This window comes from Gracilinanus agilis, chromosome 2, assembly GCF_016433145.1.
Source record: "Gracilinanus agilis isolate LMUSP501 chromosome 2, AgileGrace, whole genome shotgun sequence".
Lineage (NCBI taxonomy): Eukaryota > Metazoa > Chordata > Mammalia > Didelphimorphia > Didelphidae > Gracilinanus > Gracilinanus agilis.
Window position 1 is genome coordinate 419,132,618 of NC_058131.1, and position 16,657 is coordinate 419,149,274.

Consider the following 16,657-nt stretch of genomic DNA (forward strand, 5'->3'; position numbering starts at 1 on the left):
AAAAATCTGGTTTAGCACAGTCATAATAGGAAGGGAAGTGGGGGTACAGATGCCAGATAGACTTTAGAGGCAGTATGGATGAAACTTGGTGAATTAGTCTCCAAACTTTCTTGACCACACACTTCTATTAGTAAAAAAAAAATTTGAGTACACATCCAGATAAGTACTTTAGTTATTTATAAATTATGACACGTGTTATTCTACTAATATTATGCACATTATAAAACACAAAAGTAGAAATTTTTAAAAGGTGAGATAAAGATAAAATAATATTTGATCCTGGAGTCAATAAGGAGCTACTGGGTTTACTGCATAGTGGACAAAGTCAGATCTTTGCTTTAGGAAAGTTTCACAGTTATGTGGTAGATTGGTCTGGGGAGAGAACTGAGGGAAGGAGACAAATTAGGAAGCTATTATAATAGTGCAAGTATGTGGTAAAGTGGGACTGAACTAGAGTAGCAGTTGTATAAATAGAGAAGATTATTAGATGAATGAGAGTAGGAAGTAAGTATGATACTGAGTTGTGAACCTGTGTTAATAAAAAGATATCCATGCCCATGAAAGAAATAGGAAGTTTGGAAGAGGGTTGTATTTAAGGGAAAAGCTAATATAATGACATCTCTGATGTATCCTGAAACTGAGCAAATGATCCATGCTCACTCAACCTGTGAGACTCACTTTACTCAAAATGAACACAATGGGAGAGAAAATTTTTTCTGGTTACTGGCCCACTCAGACTCCCTCAAGCCCTAGTCCCCAAGGGGCATCTGCTAAACCCATGAAATGCGTTGTCTTTGTGTTCATGTGTGAGGGTTTCCCAGTGACACCTGCATAGCTGCTGCTGAGGGGGAAGGTTGTGAACTTGTATAATGGAGAAAGGGGTTCGTATGGGGGAATGTTGAAAAATTAAGGGCAAGTTTTATTTTGTAAGCAACTCCAACAATGAGAGTAGGATGTGACCCATCTTTCCATCCATTAAATGGTTGATCTCAAACCCAATGGGATCAGGTTATGGCCAACCACTTTGGAGACTACCAATGCAGAGCATGGATTACTGGAACGATGACAGAGTCTATACCAGGGGTTGGCAACCTTTTTGGCTGTGAGAGCCATAAATGCCACATTTTTTAAAATGTAATTTCTTGAGAGCTGTACAGTGCTCACAGTGTGTGCTCCTGGAACAGTGCCTGGAAAAAAATTGACTTTATGGCTCCTGCAGAAAGAGCCATAAGTTGACGACCCCTGGTCTATACCTAAAAGAAATAATACCAAAAGAAGTAACTAACTTCTTTACCATTATTCCAGCTATATATTACCTAGTTGGCAAGCTTAGTAATCACAAAGAGAAAAAGGGAAATCCAGAGAAAATGGTTTGTAGAGGAAAATTGTTTTACACATGTTGAGTTTGAGATGCTAAGCAATTGAAGCTCAAATGAGAGGTCAAGGGAGCACAATTTAGTCATCAACATAGAAATCAAAACTATGAGAAGAGCTCTGCTTGGTTTGGACTCCAAAGAAGCTCATTTGGGTGAGATAGAGTGAGACTCACAGGATTAGTGAGTATGGATCAGTTTTAGTTGAAACACATATCACAGATCTTAATACATAATACCCTGCCCCTAAATCCACCTTCTTCCAAACTCCCTTACTTCCATCATGGCACACAAAGGATAAGCTGATCACCTGAAAACTCATCATGCTGAGTGATTCTGCTGTGGATCATCAGTACCTTCTCAATTCTCTCTGTCTCCTCTCCTCTCAGATCAGAGGGCTAGAGGTTGGAACATTAAACTCCTTCCAAAGCATTCCTTTATAGAGAACTGGGATCTGAACTTTCCAGTTAACATTCCATTTTCATTAGCATTTTTACTTGGTTTGGACTCCAGGGAACATGAGTCATGCCCCTATGCCAGGTACCTCCTTGTATCTTTTCCCATTTACAGCTTCCTTTTGTGTGTTGTCTTCCCCCATTAGATTGTATGATCCTTGAGGTCAGGGGCTGTCTTCTTACTATTTGTATCCTCAAAGTTTAGCACAATCCCTGATAAATAGTAGGCACTTAAATGTTTATTGAATTTAATTTAGTATATGAGAATTCACAGAAAAAGAACTAAAGAACAGATTATTTAAAAAGGGGTGGGATGCAGGGCTTCAACATTATACATTTCTTTTGAGGGTTCTAAATAATTGAATTTCTGGTTAACTAAGGGTTGATTAGAGAATCCTTGGTCAACTTTTGCCTTTGAAATTTTATTTTATTACTACAGTTTCCTAAACTACTAAGAATATTATGAGTATAACTGAAACCTTTTTGGAAGATCCAAAATGTCAGTGCCTTAGGATCATCATTCTAAATAAGAATTCTCATTGTATATATCTATAGCTGTCTACTTCAAATTTATTAGATTGCAAAAGTGACAAGAAAGAAAAATGATAATTGTTAGAAGTAATTTACACAAATGGAGGCACATGAATGCAGCACTGTGAATAGGCATGGCCATTCTAGAGATGAATGTGGAATCCCCATAGTCTCTAACTGTATTTCTTTTGAGTCATTATTAGGTTTATACCCCAAAGAGATACAAGAAAAAGAGAAAGAATGCATATGTACAATGATATTAATAGCTACATTTTTTGGTGTAGTTAATAAAAGTGGAAACCAAAAGGATGCCCATCAACTGGGGAATGGAACAAACTATAGTACAGAAGAATGATAGAATACTATTGTGTCATAAGAAATAGGATGGATTCATAAAATGTGGGAGAACTTGTGTGAACTGAGCAGAAATCAGGAGAACAATTTACATAGTCAGTGTATATTGTAAAGAAAAACAGCTTATGAAAGATTTAAGAGTTCTGATCAACACAATGGCCAAAAGCAACTCTAGAGTCTGAAGATAAAACATGCTTCCCATCTCTTGACCAGAGGTGATGTATTACAGGTACAGAATAAGACATCATTTTTTTAGACATGGTCAATGAGACAATGTTTAGTTATTTACAAAGGAGAGACTTTTTTTATTTTAGGAGTGAAGAAAGAAGGGACTACTGATTTAGCTGTTATGTCTACAGAGCTGATTCCCAGATGTATATATCCAGCTATACTATCTGGAACACCAGATTTGCGCTATCTATGGGTTTTTGCATATTTTTTCAATTTTTCTATCAGCCTCTCAAATATAATATATCCATAATAGAATTTATTATTTATTATTCTCCCCTACCCCGAATTCACTCTTCCAAACTTCTCCCTTTCTGCTGAGTGCATCACCACACTTCCAGACACTCTAAGACATCTCTGCAGACTCACTCTTTTACCTCACATACACAACAAGTGGTTAAGTCTTCTCAATTCTATCTCTAAAACATCTCTTAACATTTCTTTTCTCTTACTAAATAACCACCCTCATCAGGGCCTCCTCACCTCTCACTTGGACTACTGAATTCTAACTTGGTCTCCTTGCTTCATTTCCAACTTATCCTTCACTGCTGAAGTGACGTTATTGAAGCAAGGTATAACTAATACAACTTCCCTGCTCAAAAAACTTTAGTGGCTTCCTACTGCCCTGGGATAAAAAATAAATTGCTTTGTTTGGTATTTGAAATCCTTCAAAACATGCCTCCAATCTACCTTTCCAGCTTTATTATTAATATGTATATGAAGGGGAGCTTTGTGTACTCTTCAGACCAGCCAAATTGGCCTTGCTTTGAGCACTTTTGCCCAAATACAATATTCTATCTTCTGCTTCTTTACCTCTGCATATTGTTCCCCACCTGCATTTCTGGAATGTACTCCCTTCTTACCTCCTGCCTATTAGATCGGTTGAAATACCATGAAGCTTTTCCTGACTGCCAGTTCCTAAGGCTTTTCCTTCAAAATTACCTGGCATTTGTTTTGTACGCATTAAATGTATACTTCATCTCCCTTGAGAGAATGTAAGTTTCTTAAGAGTAAGGCCTATTGGGGTACCTAGGTGGCTTAGTGGATACACAAACAAAGCTAGAAACAGGAGGTCCTGGGTTCAAATCTGAACTCAGAAACTACCTAGCTGTGTGACCCTGGGCAAGTCACTTAACCCCAATAACCTAACCCTTGCTACTCTTCTTTGGAACTCATACCAATTCTGAGAAAAAAGTAAGGATTAAAAAAAGGGATAAGGATTATTTAATTTATGTCTTTGCATTGCCAGCATCCACCTCATTCCTGGCAGAGTAGGTATTTTAATAAATGCTTACTGACTGATTATAGATGGATAACTGCTTGGCAGCTTAATAGTATTAGTTGCCTGGGATACTAAGAAGTTAAGTTGTTATCAAGTATTTATTAAGCACCTACAATGTGCCAAGCACTGTGCTGAGTTCTAGAGATTTGAAGAAAGGCAAAAGACAGTCCATTCTCTCAAGGAGCTCACACAGTGGAGAAGATGGCATATAAATATGTGGTAACTTGTTTAGGGTCACAAAGTCAACTTATGTCAAAGCTGAAACCAGATCTTTTGGATTTTAAGGCTGGCTTTCTAGTTATTGTCCATGTCTCTATAAAAGAAATTACTTTTTACATTTTATTGACAACAATTCATGGTTATAGTTATATACATTCCTCTAGAAATGAATGTATCTCTTCTGACTAATGCTGAACAATTAGATAATTTAAAGGTTTATTTCAGGTAGTAGAGGCTAAAATTCAAAAGAAGAAATACTCATGAACCCAGAGTAATAATAAAACATTCAGGAATTGGGCATCCAGTTTATTTTTTATTCTTTCTCTAATGTGTTAACAACTCTCTAATGTTTTAACAAGTTAAATAAACTTTCAGGTGAAAGGCAAAACTGTCAATTGAGTGATTCTCAACCAGATCCTCCACAAGCAGGCCAACCAAGGAGACTGGGAGTCTAGCAGAGTATATTTTCCTCTAGATCCTTTGCTCTTGCCAAGTGACATCCATGGTCTTTTCTGGACATTTCTCTGATAATATTTATGCCAATTCCCAGTAGATATATGTCCTCTTTAGGTCAAACAAGAGCTTTACCATTTCCCTTTGTGAACTTTAACTTTATTCTTCAGAATACTTCATGCCTCAGCTAAAATAATGTTTGTGTTAAAAAAAAAAGATGGGTCTTTGTTTTGGGAAGCAGCTTGGGGATGATTTAAAGAAAACACTGAGTACTGCTTTCCCATATGCCACATCTTTCCCTTTAAGTAACTGAAGACAGCCATCTATCATGTTCTATAAATTGTCTCCAATCTACATATTCTTAATTGGTTCAACCATTCCTCCTCTGGAATGATTTACAGTCCCTTCCCATTCTACTTGGCCATTTCAAGACAAAAGCCAGCTTTTTACAGGCCTTTCCTCAAATATAGAGCCCAAAAATTCATGATTCATTAATCATCCTCCCAACTCAAGGAGTTTGAACAAGGGATAAACAGCAGAGAGGAGCCCAAACTCATTTTTCTTTTCAAATTTGTTTTGATAACTATTTCAAATAATTGGTTTTCTTTGTAATCTTATGTATTTTATTTTATGCATTTAAAAAATATTTTAAGAAGTAGTCCATAGACTTCACCAGAGTGTCAAAGGGGACCATCAGATCGTTCCAATGGAAGACTAAGGAAACTAGGTGGTGCAATGGTTAAGTCTTGGACCTGGAGTCAGGAAAACCTTAGTCCAAATCCTGTGTCAAATACTTTCTAGCTGTGTGGCCTTAAGCAGGTCATAATCTCTGTCTGTTTCAGATAGCATCTACCTCTCCTGGTTGTGAGCATAAAATGAGATAATATACATAAAGCACTTTGCAAACTTTAAAGAGTCAGATAAATGCTAGTTATCATCAGAATTAATGAAATTTACAGGTTGAAAGGCAATTAGCAAGCAACAAGCATTTAAATGCCTACAGCAAGAAATGAAATAAGGTTAAAAAGATCTGGCCTTAACTCCCTTTCTGACTCCCACTGGCTGTGAGACCCTGGCCAAGTCATTTAAAACTGACAATGCCACAGGCAACTCTTTAATAAGTCAATAAACACAGGGCAGTTGCAGATTCGCATAGGTAGAGGGAGTGTCCTCACCAAGAATTCTTTACAGTAATAAAAATCATAGAAGGTCCGGTCCAAAGGGGAAAAAAATGTTTTAAAGGGTTTGAAATTAAGTGAAAGTGGTCAGAGATCAAGTGGTGTCAGAGGTGTCTTCCTCTCGAGAGCATCTCACCTGACCCAGACTGAAAAGTGACTGGGTCGTCAAGGTCACCAAGTACTACACAGTTCGAGAGTTCCTGATTCCAAATCCAGGGCGCTCGCCTTTCTACTCGGGTGCAGGCAGAGACACTGGCAGATCCCGGTCCCTTCAGGCCAGTCGGGAGCTAGGCTCCAGCGGCCTCCCTCGCTCCAGTTCCCTAACGGCTTCTGTCCCAGCCTCGGCCTTTCCTACCCAGCATCACTCCTACCTCCAACCCCGGTCTGGTCTGCGCTGAGGCGACAGCAGTGGCTCGGCCTCCCCCCCACCCGGGGCCCCTCACCTCGCCGGTGGCGGTGGCAGCGGCTCTCGGATACCCGGACGCCCGGGCCGGAGCCCACGACTAAGTCTGGGACAGCCAGCGGATGTCAAGCTGAGCCCGGGAGGTGGTCGCGCCTGCGCAAACGAGCTATAAACAAGCCCTCCCTTCTCCCCGTCTCTGCCACACTCGGTTGGGAGCAACCAGAGTGGGAGGGTGAGAAGGAAGGCGGGGTGAAAGAGGAGGAGGGGGGAGCCTCTGGGAAAGTAAAGCACGGCGCCTGCGCAGTGGTTGTAATCCGGGCACTTGGGGCAGGATGAACGCTGCTTTCCAAGATGGCGACGGAGGGAGGAGGGAAGGAGATGAACGAGATTAAGACCCAGTTCACCACCCGGGAAGGTCTTTACAAGCTGCTGCCTCATTCGGAGTACAGCCGGCCCAACCGGGTGCCCTTCAACTCGCAGGGGTCCAACCCCGTGCGCGTCTCCTTCGTCAACCTTAACGACCAGTCTGGCAACGGCGACCGCCTCTGCTTCAATGTGGGCCGGGAGCTCTACTTCTACATCTACAAGGGGGTCCGCAAGGTACTGACCCAGCCGGCGCCGGGGCCCACTGGGGCTGGGGGTAGGGGCAGCGACACCAGCGCGGGCGGCGGGGGACGGGACAGGACTGGGTGACGTGACCCGACCCGGGGAGGAGGCGGCGGCGGCGGTGGCTTCACTTCGGAGTGGGCCGGCAACTCCACTTGAGAGTTCCTCACCTCTGCGCTTCGGCGAGGGGTTTGAGGGGGGAGATGGAGAGAAAGGGGGTGTGTAGGGTACGGAGGGGTTTGTGGGTCTGGCGCTGGGGGAAGGAGTCGCGACCGGTCCTGGGAGCCAACCCCCCCCCCCCCTTCAGGTGTCCGCCTCTCCTCACCCCACCCTCCTCCACCCCAGCTCTGTCAGGTTGGGTGACAAGCATGGAGAAGGGCCTGCGGAGTCCCTGGGAAAGGGGCTAGGGGGTGGGGGTTGCGCCTGCCCCTGCCGGACTGAGAGCTTGTGGGGTTCCCCCTTCTCCAAGAAGATAAGAGACACGGGGTGATTGGGTGAGGATTGTAAGTCAAGTGGAACCCGTGCTGAGAAGCAGGATTCTGCTCGAAGTCCGAAAGGAGCCTCTTGGACGCGGGTGGGGGCTCGGCGACTGGGGGCTGATCCACCTGCTGCCGCACTTCCTAGGAGTCAAGTCTGTGGCTCGGGTGTTAACACTTTCTATTTCCAAGCATTGTAGGGAGGGCAGCTGTCGCTGTCTCCAGCGATAGAATGCATGGAAGCGAATCTTTCCCTAGGAAAGATCATTAAAGGTTGTATCTTGCCTATTTCTAGTCTATGGATAGGCTAAGATTTACATTGAGGAACCAAGTCAGCTTTATTATTTTGGCTGGTGATAAGAGTTCAGCATGAGAGTATTAGAACTATTCCTGTCAGAGAAGTCAGACCTTAAACCATGAAGGTCTGAAAAGCTACTTCATTTACTCCCCTCCTTTTCATGGCAAGTAATGTAAAGAATTACTTTTCTTTAGATCATACAATCATCCTCAAGCATGTTCTCCTTAAAAAAAAAAAAACAATTTGTTAGAGCTTTCATTTATGTTACTATATACCTCTTGTCCTTTCAAAATAGATCTTTGAATTTGCTATTAGAAGAGAAAATAGTGGACTTTCTACATATAATCCGTGCAAGATTATGAAACAAATTTGATAAATGCTCATTTTTATTATTAGTTATTTTCAAATATTCAAATAATCAATAAGGAGGAAATAATTCTGCAAATAAATGCATTATATACAAGTACGGTATTTTTTCATTTCAGTATTGCAGGTCATGTGGTGGGTATGCTAATTTATCTGAAATGTTTTTGGTAGTGTTTCTGATTGTGGTCAGAATGTGATGGAAAATACTGAAAAAAAGTCAGTTGGGGAAAAACCATTACTTCAGTCTTGTTCCCAGCTTTGTCACTGACTTGTTGGATGATCTTTGCCAAGTTGTTTCACTTACTTTTTTTTTTAAACCCTTACTTTATGTCTTGGAGTCAGTACTGTGTATTGGCTCTAAGGCAGAAGAGTGGTAAGGGTAGGCAGTGGGGATCAAGTGACTTGCCCAGGGTCACATGGCTGGGAAGTGTCTGAGGCCAGGTTTGAACCTAGGACCTTGCAGCTCCAGGCCTGGCTCTCAATCCACTGAGCTACCCAGCTGCCTCCCAAGTTGTTTCGCTTATAACCCCTCTTCCTTAAAAAAAAATGAGTAGTAAAAGATGAGTAGTTGTGAACATATTGCACACAATGAGTTTATACTGTTAAAATACTGTGAAGTTCTCAGAGACAATAAGTGGAAAGGTTACAAATATGAAGAGTAATATTCAAACAGGAAACTGCCATCTTGATTTTGATTCCAGGACTATAAGGATCAGCTTTCTTGTCAAATAGTTTCAAAGTTTTAATTGCTAAAATGTATTTTTTAGATACAAAGCACAAAAAAAGAGACAAATCTTAATTTTAATTTAAACTGGTATCAATTAAAATAGCTTGTTACTTTAGGTGTTAGCTTTTTTTTCACTCTTTGAAACTTCTCTTTCTGAAGCTCTCTAGTAGGAAACCTGATCTAATCAGTCTTGGTTTACATCATAAAAAAGGGTCTATGATCAAGAATGATATTTTCAGTGATAGTTCTTATTAAGGGTGATACTAACCTTTCTTACAGAGTGGCAATACTAAAGAAAGTTGTGCAAAACTGTCCTTAAAAGTTCTTAAGTAATTTTTTTAAAATAGAAGTTGCTTTTGCAAAAAATAGAAGCTGGTTGTGGTGCAGTGAATAGAGCACTGGACCTGAACTCTGGAAGACCTGAGTTCAGATAAGGCCTCAGAGTAAGCACTATGTAAATGTTTATTCCTTTCTCCACCTCCTTCCCTTCCCTACATGAACATACTTATATTTTGATGCTAATTTAGAATATTTCTTTTATTTAGCTCTCCACATACTATTTTGTGGGGCATTTCATTTCATGAAATTTCATTTCAATTACAATCATTGTAAAATAACAAATTTCTGCTTAATTATCTGAATTTGCAGCTTATTTCATGTTTCTATATAGTTATCAACATTTATGTAGTACTTCAAAATTTTCAAAGTGCTTTCCTTGGAACAACCCTGTGCGTTATAAAGTATGATTGATACCCAATTTTCCAGATGGGAACACTGATGTTCCCTGGGTATAGCGACTTGCCCCTGGCAATAGATAGCTGGTAAATATCTGAGGCAAAATTTGAATCTCAGACTCCTGATTACACATCTAACATACTTGACATTTCACCACTTTTTCTTCTATCTGGGTCAAGCTCTTTTGTCAGTTTATTAAGATTTAAAAATATTCTTTAAAAGAAACTGGTTTAATACTTTGAATTATTTGGATAATTGATCCTTTCTACAAAGGATCTAAAATGTCCAGCATTTATTCAGATCTAGAATTTTCAGTTTTGATAGATTAATCAAAATTTTAGAAGTAGAGTATTTTTGAACACTTGAAACATTGACTAATATTTAGCAGAGTTTATGAAGATCTTGGTGCTAATATACTGACATTTTCATGGATGATAAACTGGCATATGATGTATTATTAAGGAATAACTTTAGCCCATTTTTATGACAACTAAAACTTTATTTTTAAACTAAGCCAAACCTTGTGTTAGTAATTGAATGAAATATTAAAACACCTCTGAACTTAGGGCATAATTTTCATGAGAAGGGTTGGCTAGGCAGTTATTTTACAAATTTAGAATAAGAGTTTTTCAATCTTGTACTATTGACTGTTTCTTGCTGCCCACAAATATGCCCAGGTTTTTCCTATCCTTAGAAATTTTCCACTAAATCTGCCATCCTATTACTCTCTGTCCTCTATCTCTCTCTACCTTTCTTAATCAGATTCTTTGAAAACACCATTTTCTTACCTCTACTACTTCTCTCTTTTCTGAACCCTTTTCAGCCTAGTTTCTGACCCAACTAAAATGGTCTCTGAAGTTAACCAAAGATCTCTTACTAAGTAAATCTAATGACTTCTCATTTTCTTGGCAGCATTGATACTGTTGATTTCCCTCTCCTGCTGTCTACTTTCTCTTTTCAATCAATCATCAAGAATTTTATTAATCACTTTCTATGTTCTAGATATTGTGTAGTTCCTGAAAGTACTCTAGATTTTCATGATACTGCTCTTTTTTAGTTCTAGTTGTTTGGTCTTTCCTTCTCACCTTTTTTCCCTGGTTCATCATCCATGTCATGCACACTAACTGTGAATGATTTCTAAATGCTCTTTCTTGAAACTTCTTTTCTCTGTACAATACATCTCTCATGTTTCCCCCTGTTCTATAGACTTTTATGTGTAGTCTTCACTTCTTCAGTAGCATTTTATTTGGTGTTTTTACCTAAAGACTATCCCTATTCCACTTCTTACTTCACATAACCTCCAGAATGATTTTCCTAAAGGGCAGGTCTGACTGTGACTCTTTAAGTAAACTTCAGGGACTCCCATTTACCTCTTAGATCTATAAACTTTACTGCTTGGCAGTTGAAACTCTGTATAACATACCTTCTTCCTTTCTTTACAACCTTCTTATACTTTATACCCCTCCCACACTTTCCAGTCCAGCTGTACTGGCCTCCTTGCTGTTTTCATGTATCTTTCATCTTTTTGACATTGCATTGGCTATGCCTCATGTCTAGAATGCACTCCTTCCTCACAGTGGCCTCTTGGAATTCCTCATTTCTTTCAAGCCAAGCACCACTTTCTACATAAAGCCTTTCTTTATGCACTCATCCATCCCCAGCTGCTTATGTCTCCATTCCCACAACTATCTTGTATTCATTTTATATTTGTTCTATATATGTTTTTTATATATGTACATATCTTCTGGTTAGTAGAGAATCTGTCACTTCTGACTTTGTATCCTTAGAGTTTAGAATACCTATCTCATAATAGATACTTAATAAATGCTTATTGATTGGTAATATAAGTAGGAATCAGTCACTGACTTTAGATATATATAACTTGTATATAGATTTTTATTTTTGTGTGTGTACGTTACTAGTATTTACATTAAAAACTAAGTTATTTTAAACTCAGAAGTAGTGGAATAGAAGCAAATTTAATATGGCAGGTATAACTGAAAATGAAATTAGAATTTCCCAGACTGTTTTGATTAGGCCCAAATCAAAGCATATTTATTGGAAATAGGGCCCTGGAACTGTAGCAAATGATAATCTTCTGACTGTGTTGAAATGAGCTCTAAAATAATTTCTTACTTCAGAAGAAGTATTATGTAAATTAACCACTTTGATTAAAGATATCTTCTTTTATTAGTTATTTTAAATTAAAAAAATTTACTCAGTAGTAACATGATACTGAATCAGTGCTTAAAACAATTTATAGTTATATATAATAATTTTTCAAATTAGCTTACATTTTTATAGTATTGAGAGATAGCAAATTGACTTTGAACTTGAAAGTTGTAGAATGAGAGAAAATGAAATAATGGAATTTCATCAAAAAGTAAATTGATTAGGGGGCAGCTGGGTGGCTCAGTGGATTGAGAGCCAGGCCTAAAGATGGGAGGTCCTAGGTTCAAATCTGGCCTCAGACACTTCCTAGCTATGTGACCCTGGGCAAGTCACTTAACCCCCATTGCCTAACTCTTACCACTTTTCTGCCTTGGAACCAATACACAATATTGATTCTAAGACGGAAGCTAAGGGTTTAAAAAAATAAAGGAAATAGAGTAGCTTGTCTCAAACTAATTTTATATACTATTTCCTATTATGCTATAGTTCCTATCAGATTAATGTCTAATGAATAGCTAACAGCATACCTTTGGGAAAATTTTCTTTAGATTAATTTTTATCTCTGAGCATTAGATTTGTATAAAAATGGGTTTGTTAAGTATACTTGGGTTTTGTAATGTTGCACCATACTTTAGTAAGGCATAAACTTTAAAAATAAGAGAGCAGAAGTAACATGATAGACACGGACAAGCAGTATAGAGTTGGAATTACAATTTTAACTTAAAAATATATCCTCCCTCCAAAAAAATCTTATACAACCTGTAACAGGGATTCACTATGGTCTTTTCTCCTCATCTTTGTATAAGGAAATGTTTATGTTTGTTGAAGTTCGTCAAGTTCATAATAATTAAAATGAAAAAAATTTAAATATACATATTTATTTTAGATAATAGTTAAGCTTTAGGAAAAAGTATTCATAAACTTTGCTGTTTCTAATAAATCAAATAATGATCATTTAAACTTTAAAATAGACAATTTTGCATATTTAATGTCTGATGGTAAAATTTATTATCAGCATAGCATCAGTAAGGGAATGTCTTCTGTTTTGACTCTACTTTTAGATAGAGGCAGCATGATGGAGCATATCTTTTCTGATAGATAGATAGATAGATAGATAGATAGATAGATAGATAGATAGATAGATAGATAGATAGATAGATAGGCTGTGTGATCCTGATCAACTCCCTAAAATTATGAAAAGCTAAGGCTCCATCTATAATATTGTATAAAACATCCTAAGGAATATGAATAAATGTTTTTAAAAGAGTCTTACCAATAGATGTTCATTTTTTAGTGATTCCTGCATTGGGTGGGAAGTTCAACTCTAAAACTCCATGTTAGTAGGCTTTTGAGGCACCTAAGTGGAATAGTGGATGGAGTTCACGACCAGAAGTCAGAAGACTTGAATTTGAATTCTGCCTCAGATGCTTAATAGCTGCCTTCTCTTTCTTGGCCTCAGTTTTCTTATCTATTAAATGGGGACAATAGCACTTACCTTCACACAGTTGTTTAAAGGATCAAATGATATAATGTGTAAAGTCCTTTGTACACCTTAAAATGCTTCAAAAGTTATAACTTATACTAATCTAGCATGAAGATCAGTTTACAATACATGCTTCAAGTTTATCATAAATTTTACTGTTGCTTTTTTTTAAAGACCTAAAGCCCATTGTCTCTTCAATTTTGATAGGGGTGTGATTTTAGCTACCTGCAATGAAAGCAGCTTCAGATTTAGCTCCCAAGGACAAATTTGGAGTTGGAATAAAGTAGCAGCTATAACACTCCCACAGTTGATGTTGCCCCTAGAATAGACCTAGCTCCCTTGCTTATTAAGTCATGAGCTTCCTTTCTTTGGAAATTTTTAAGCAGAGAAGACATTGGCACTTACAAGGATGCTGAAGAGGAATTCCTTCTTTGGGTGTAACTAGATAACTTCTAAGGCCTCTTTAGGATTCTGTCATTCTAAGGCAGTGAGGGATCCTATTGATAAATAATTACTAGGATTACCTTTGCTCTCTCCCATTCATTTTTATGTGATATGTATGATTTATTCCTTAATAAATTGCAAAATTCCCAATACCTTGTTGCAAAATAATGAAGGAATATCTCAATCCTGCTTTCCTTATTTTTTTTTTTTTAAATTTTACCAAATGCCCCCAAATATATCTTTCAAATCTAAGGCTTTTTGTTTCAATGGTAGCAGGTGTCTGAGGCAGGATCACTGGATCATTTAAATTAGGCTTAGGATTTTAAAAAATATTATCTTGGGTTCTTTGACCTTGGAGAGAGAAGGGGAGGGAACAGGAAAGGGGAGAAAAGAAGGGTGGAGAGAGGAGACAGAAAGAAAGGGAGAGAGAAACAGAAAGAGAAGAGAGGGGAGAGAGTATATAAGAGAGACAAGAGAAAGAAGACAGAGATAGAATATTAATGATATCATAGGATTCTTAGTACCTAGGAGGCAGACAAGAGGAAATAGGGAACTTCCCTGATTATATCAGCCAGTGTGTTACTAAGCATAAGGATATAAAGTCCGAAACTCCATCTTAAAATCTTATTATTACAAAATTAATTTGGGAAATTGGTATTAAATCTTATATTCTGGTCAAAGCCTTAGGCAAGGGTCACGATTTATTAGCAGATTTTTAGGAGTCTGGTGATAGCTTCCAAATTTGCCAATTTCATGGAAATGTAAAATTCAGATTGCTTGGAATGGAAAATAAATAACGAGGCTATTGAGTTATTTTCTTTTCTGCAGTTTATAGTTCATTAAATTTAATGATTTCTGCTTGGTATTTCTTGGGGAAAACTTCCTCTTTTTTGTGCATTATTTGCTAGTTCTGAGGGTATTGTCATATCTGATCCTAATCCTAATCTATCTCTCCCTCTAATTCCTAAACCCCTTTATCCTCTCTAACCTCCATTCCTTCTTTCTTTTCCTCTTCCTCACCCTGTCTCTGCCTTCTTTTCCTTTGTTCAGTCATGACCTTGTAGTTGACCAACCAGTTTAACTATGCACTGTCATCCACCTATGACTCAAGAATTCTAATGGGGGAGACAATATGCAAACACCTATGTTCATGCAAGGTTACATGTTGTGCAAATTGGAGGTGATCTCAGAAGAAAGGCACTAGAGTTATACAGTGGTACCAGGAAAGGACTTTTGCAGGAGATGGATTTTTAGCTGAAAATAGGAAGGAAAGGAATCCAGGAATTGGAGGTGAGAAGGAAAACCATTCCAGGCCCAGGGGAAAGCCATTAAAAATATATGGAGGGGCAGCTAGGTGGTTGTGGGGCCAGGCCTGAAATGGGAGGTCCTAGATTCAGATCTAGTCTTAGACACTGCCTAGCTCTTTTTCCCTGGGCAAGTCACTTCATCCCAATTGCCTAGCCCTTGCCCCTCTTCTGTCTTAGAATTGATACCAAGGCAGAAAGTAATGGTTTTTTTTTAAATACATGAAGTCAGGAGATAAACAGTAAGTAGGCCAGTATTTACTGGATTATAGAAAATAGGGAAGAGAGTAAAGAACAAAACTAGAAAGATTGGAAGGGGTCAGGTTATTAAGGGTTTTAAAAGTCTTTCCTTTTGTTCTGCCATCTCTTTCCTGACAGTCTTCAACCCCGCATCATTTCCCACTCTGCCTTTCTCACTCCTATTCTTAAACGTGGCTAGAGGGAGTAGCATCACTGTTTGACCCATTTCACCAGACTCATGTTTTCTGATCTCAAGTAGGCCTTCTGCTGGCAGAGCCTGGATTTAGAGATCACTTCACCACTTGTTTGCCTCCGTTTCCTCAACTGTAAAATGGGGGCAATAATAGCATCTATCTCATAGAATTACTTTTAAGATCAAATAAGATAATATTTGTAAAGTTATCTGGCACAAAATAAGTTCATTATAAATCCTCATTCTTTATTACCCCAGCCTCCTTTTTGCTGCAGAAAAAAAACGTATTTTTTTATTCTTTCTGACTCCCTCAAGTAGCTATTCTATACTGTCTCTTCAGGAGATCCCAATGCTTTTCCTACCTCTCTTTTTAGGAGATCCCAAGATTTAGAGCTAAAAGAACTGAGAGGTCATCTAGTCCAAATAGCTTATTTTATAGGTCAAGAAATTGAGACCCAACAATGTTAAGTGATTTGTTCCCATCATACAGTTAATAAATTGACATAGTTAGGATTTGAACCCAGGTCCTCTGATAACAAATTCAGTGGTCTTTCCATTGTGTCGTGGATTTCTCTTCCTTAGTAACTACTGAGGATATAGATGCCTCTGTTGTTAACTCACGTACTTTATCATCTTTTCTTTATTCTCCTCGCTGAAGAAGAGGAAACTCTTCTTGCCAGTCCTAACCTCCATCATCTATCATTGATTCTATCCTCTCCCTTGTCTTTCAGGAGTTTGTCTGATATCTTACCTCTACTCCTTCCTCCACACCTATAAACATACTTAAAAACTCTTCAGTGCCCGTTATACCCTCAAACTATTGTTGTCTCATTCTTTATTCCAAATTATTGTAATGTTTCATATCAATATTTCCTGTGCTACTCAATTACATCTCAAACCCATTCAGTCTAGCCTCCTGCACCACCACTAATCTAAAACTGTTCAGTCTCTAAGGTTGCTAGTGAATTCTTTACTATTAAATATAATGACCTTTTTTCAGTCTTCAAACTTCTTGGGGTTTCTTCATCTATTTTTTGATCCTCTTCTTCCTGGATACTCACTTCAGCCTTCCTCTTTCTCAGTCCTCTTTGTTGAATCACTGTTAATCTCCTGACTCTATAATATGGGATATAGTTA

At 38.4% G+C, this 16,657-nt stretch overlaps 1 protein-coding gene across 8 annotated transcripts in view; it reads left to right on the plus strand.

The window, feature by feature from the left end:
* The first annotated feature begins 6,827 nt into the window (after positions 1–6,827).
* Positions 6,828–16,657, plus strand: part of WDR20 (WD repeat domain 20) — a 160,865-nt gene continuing 151,035 nt past the window's right edge. For 6 of the 8 annotated variants that reach the window (XM_044664615.1, XM_044664611.1, XM_044664613.1 and 3 more), the window contains exon 1: positions 6,828–7,076. In XM_044664615.1, the coding sequence (XP_044520550.1) occupies positions 6,828–7,076 (249 nt within the window). Of the gene's footprint in view, positions 7,110–16,657 lie in introns of all 8 variants that reach the window. The other 2 variants (XM_044664614.1, XM_044664617.1) reach the window with 1 other exon arrangement.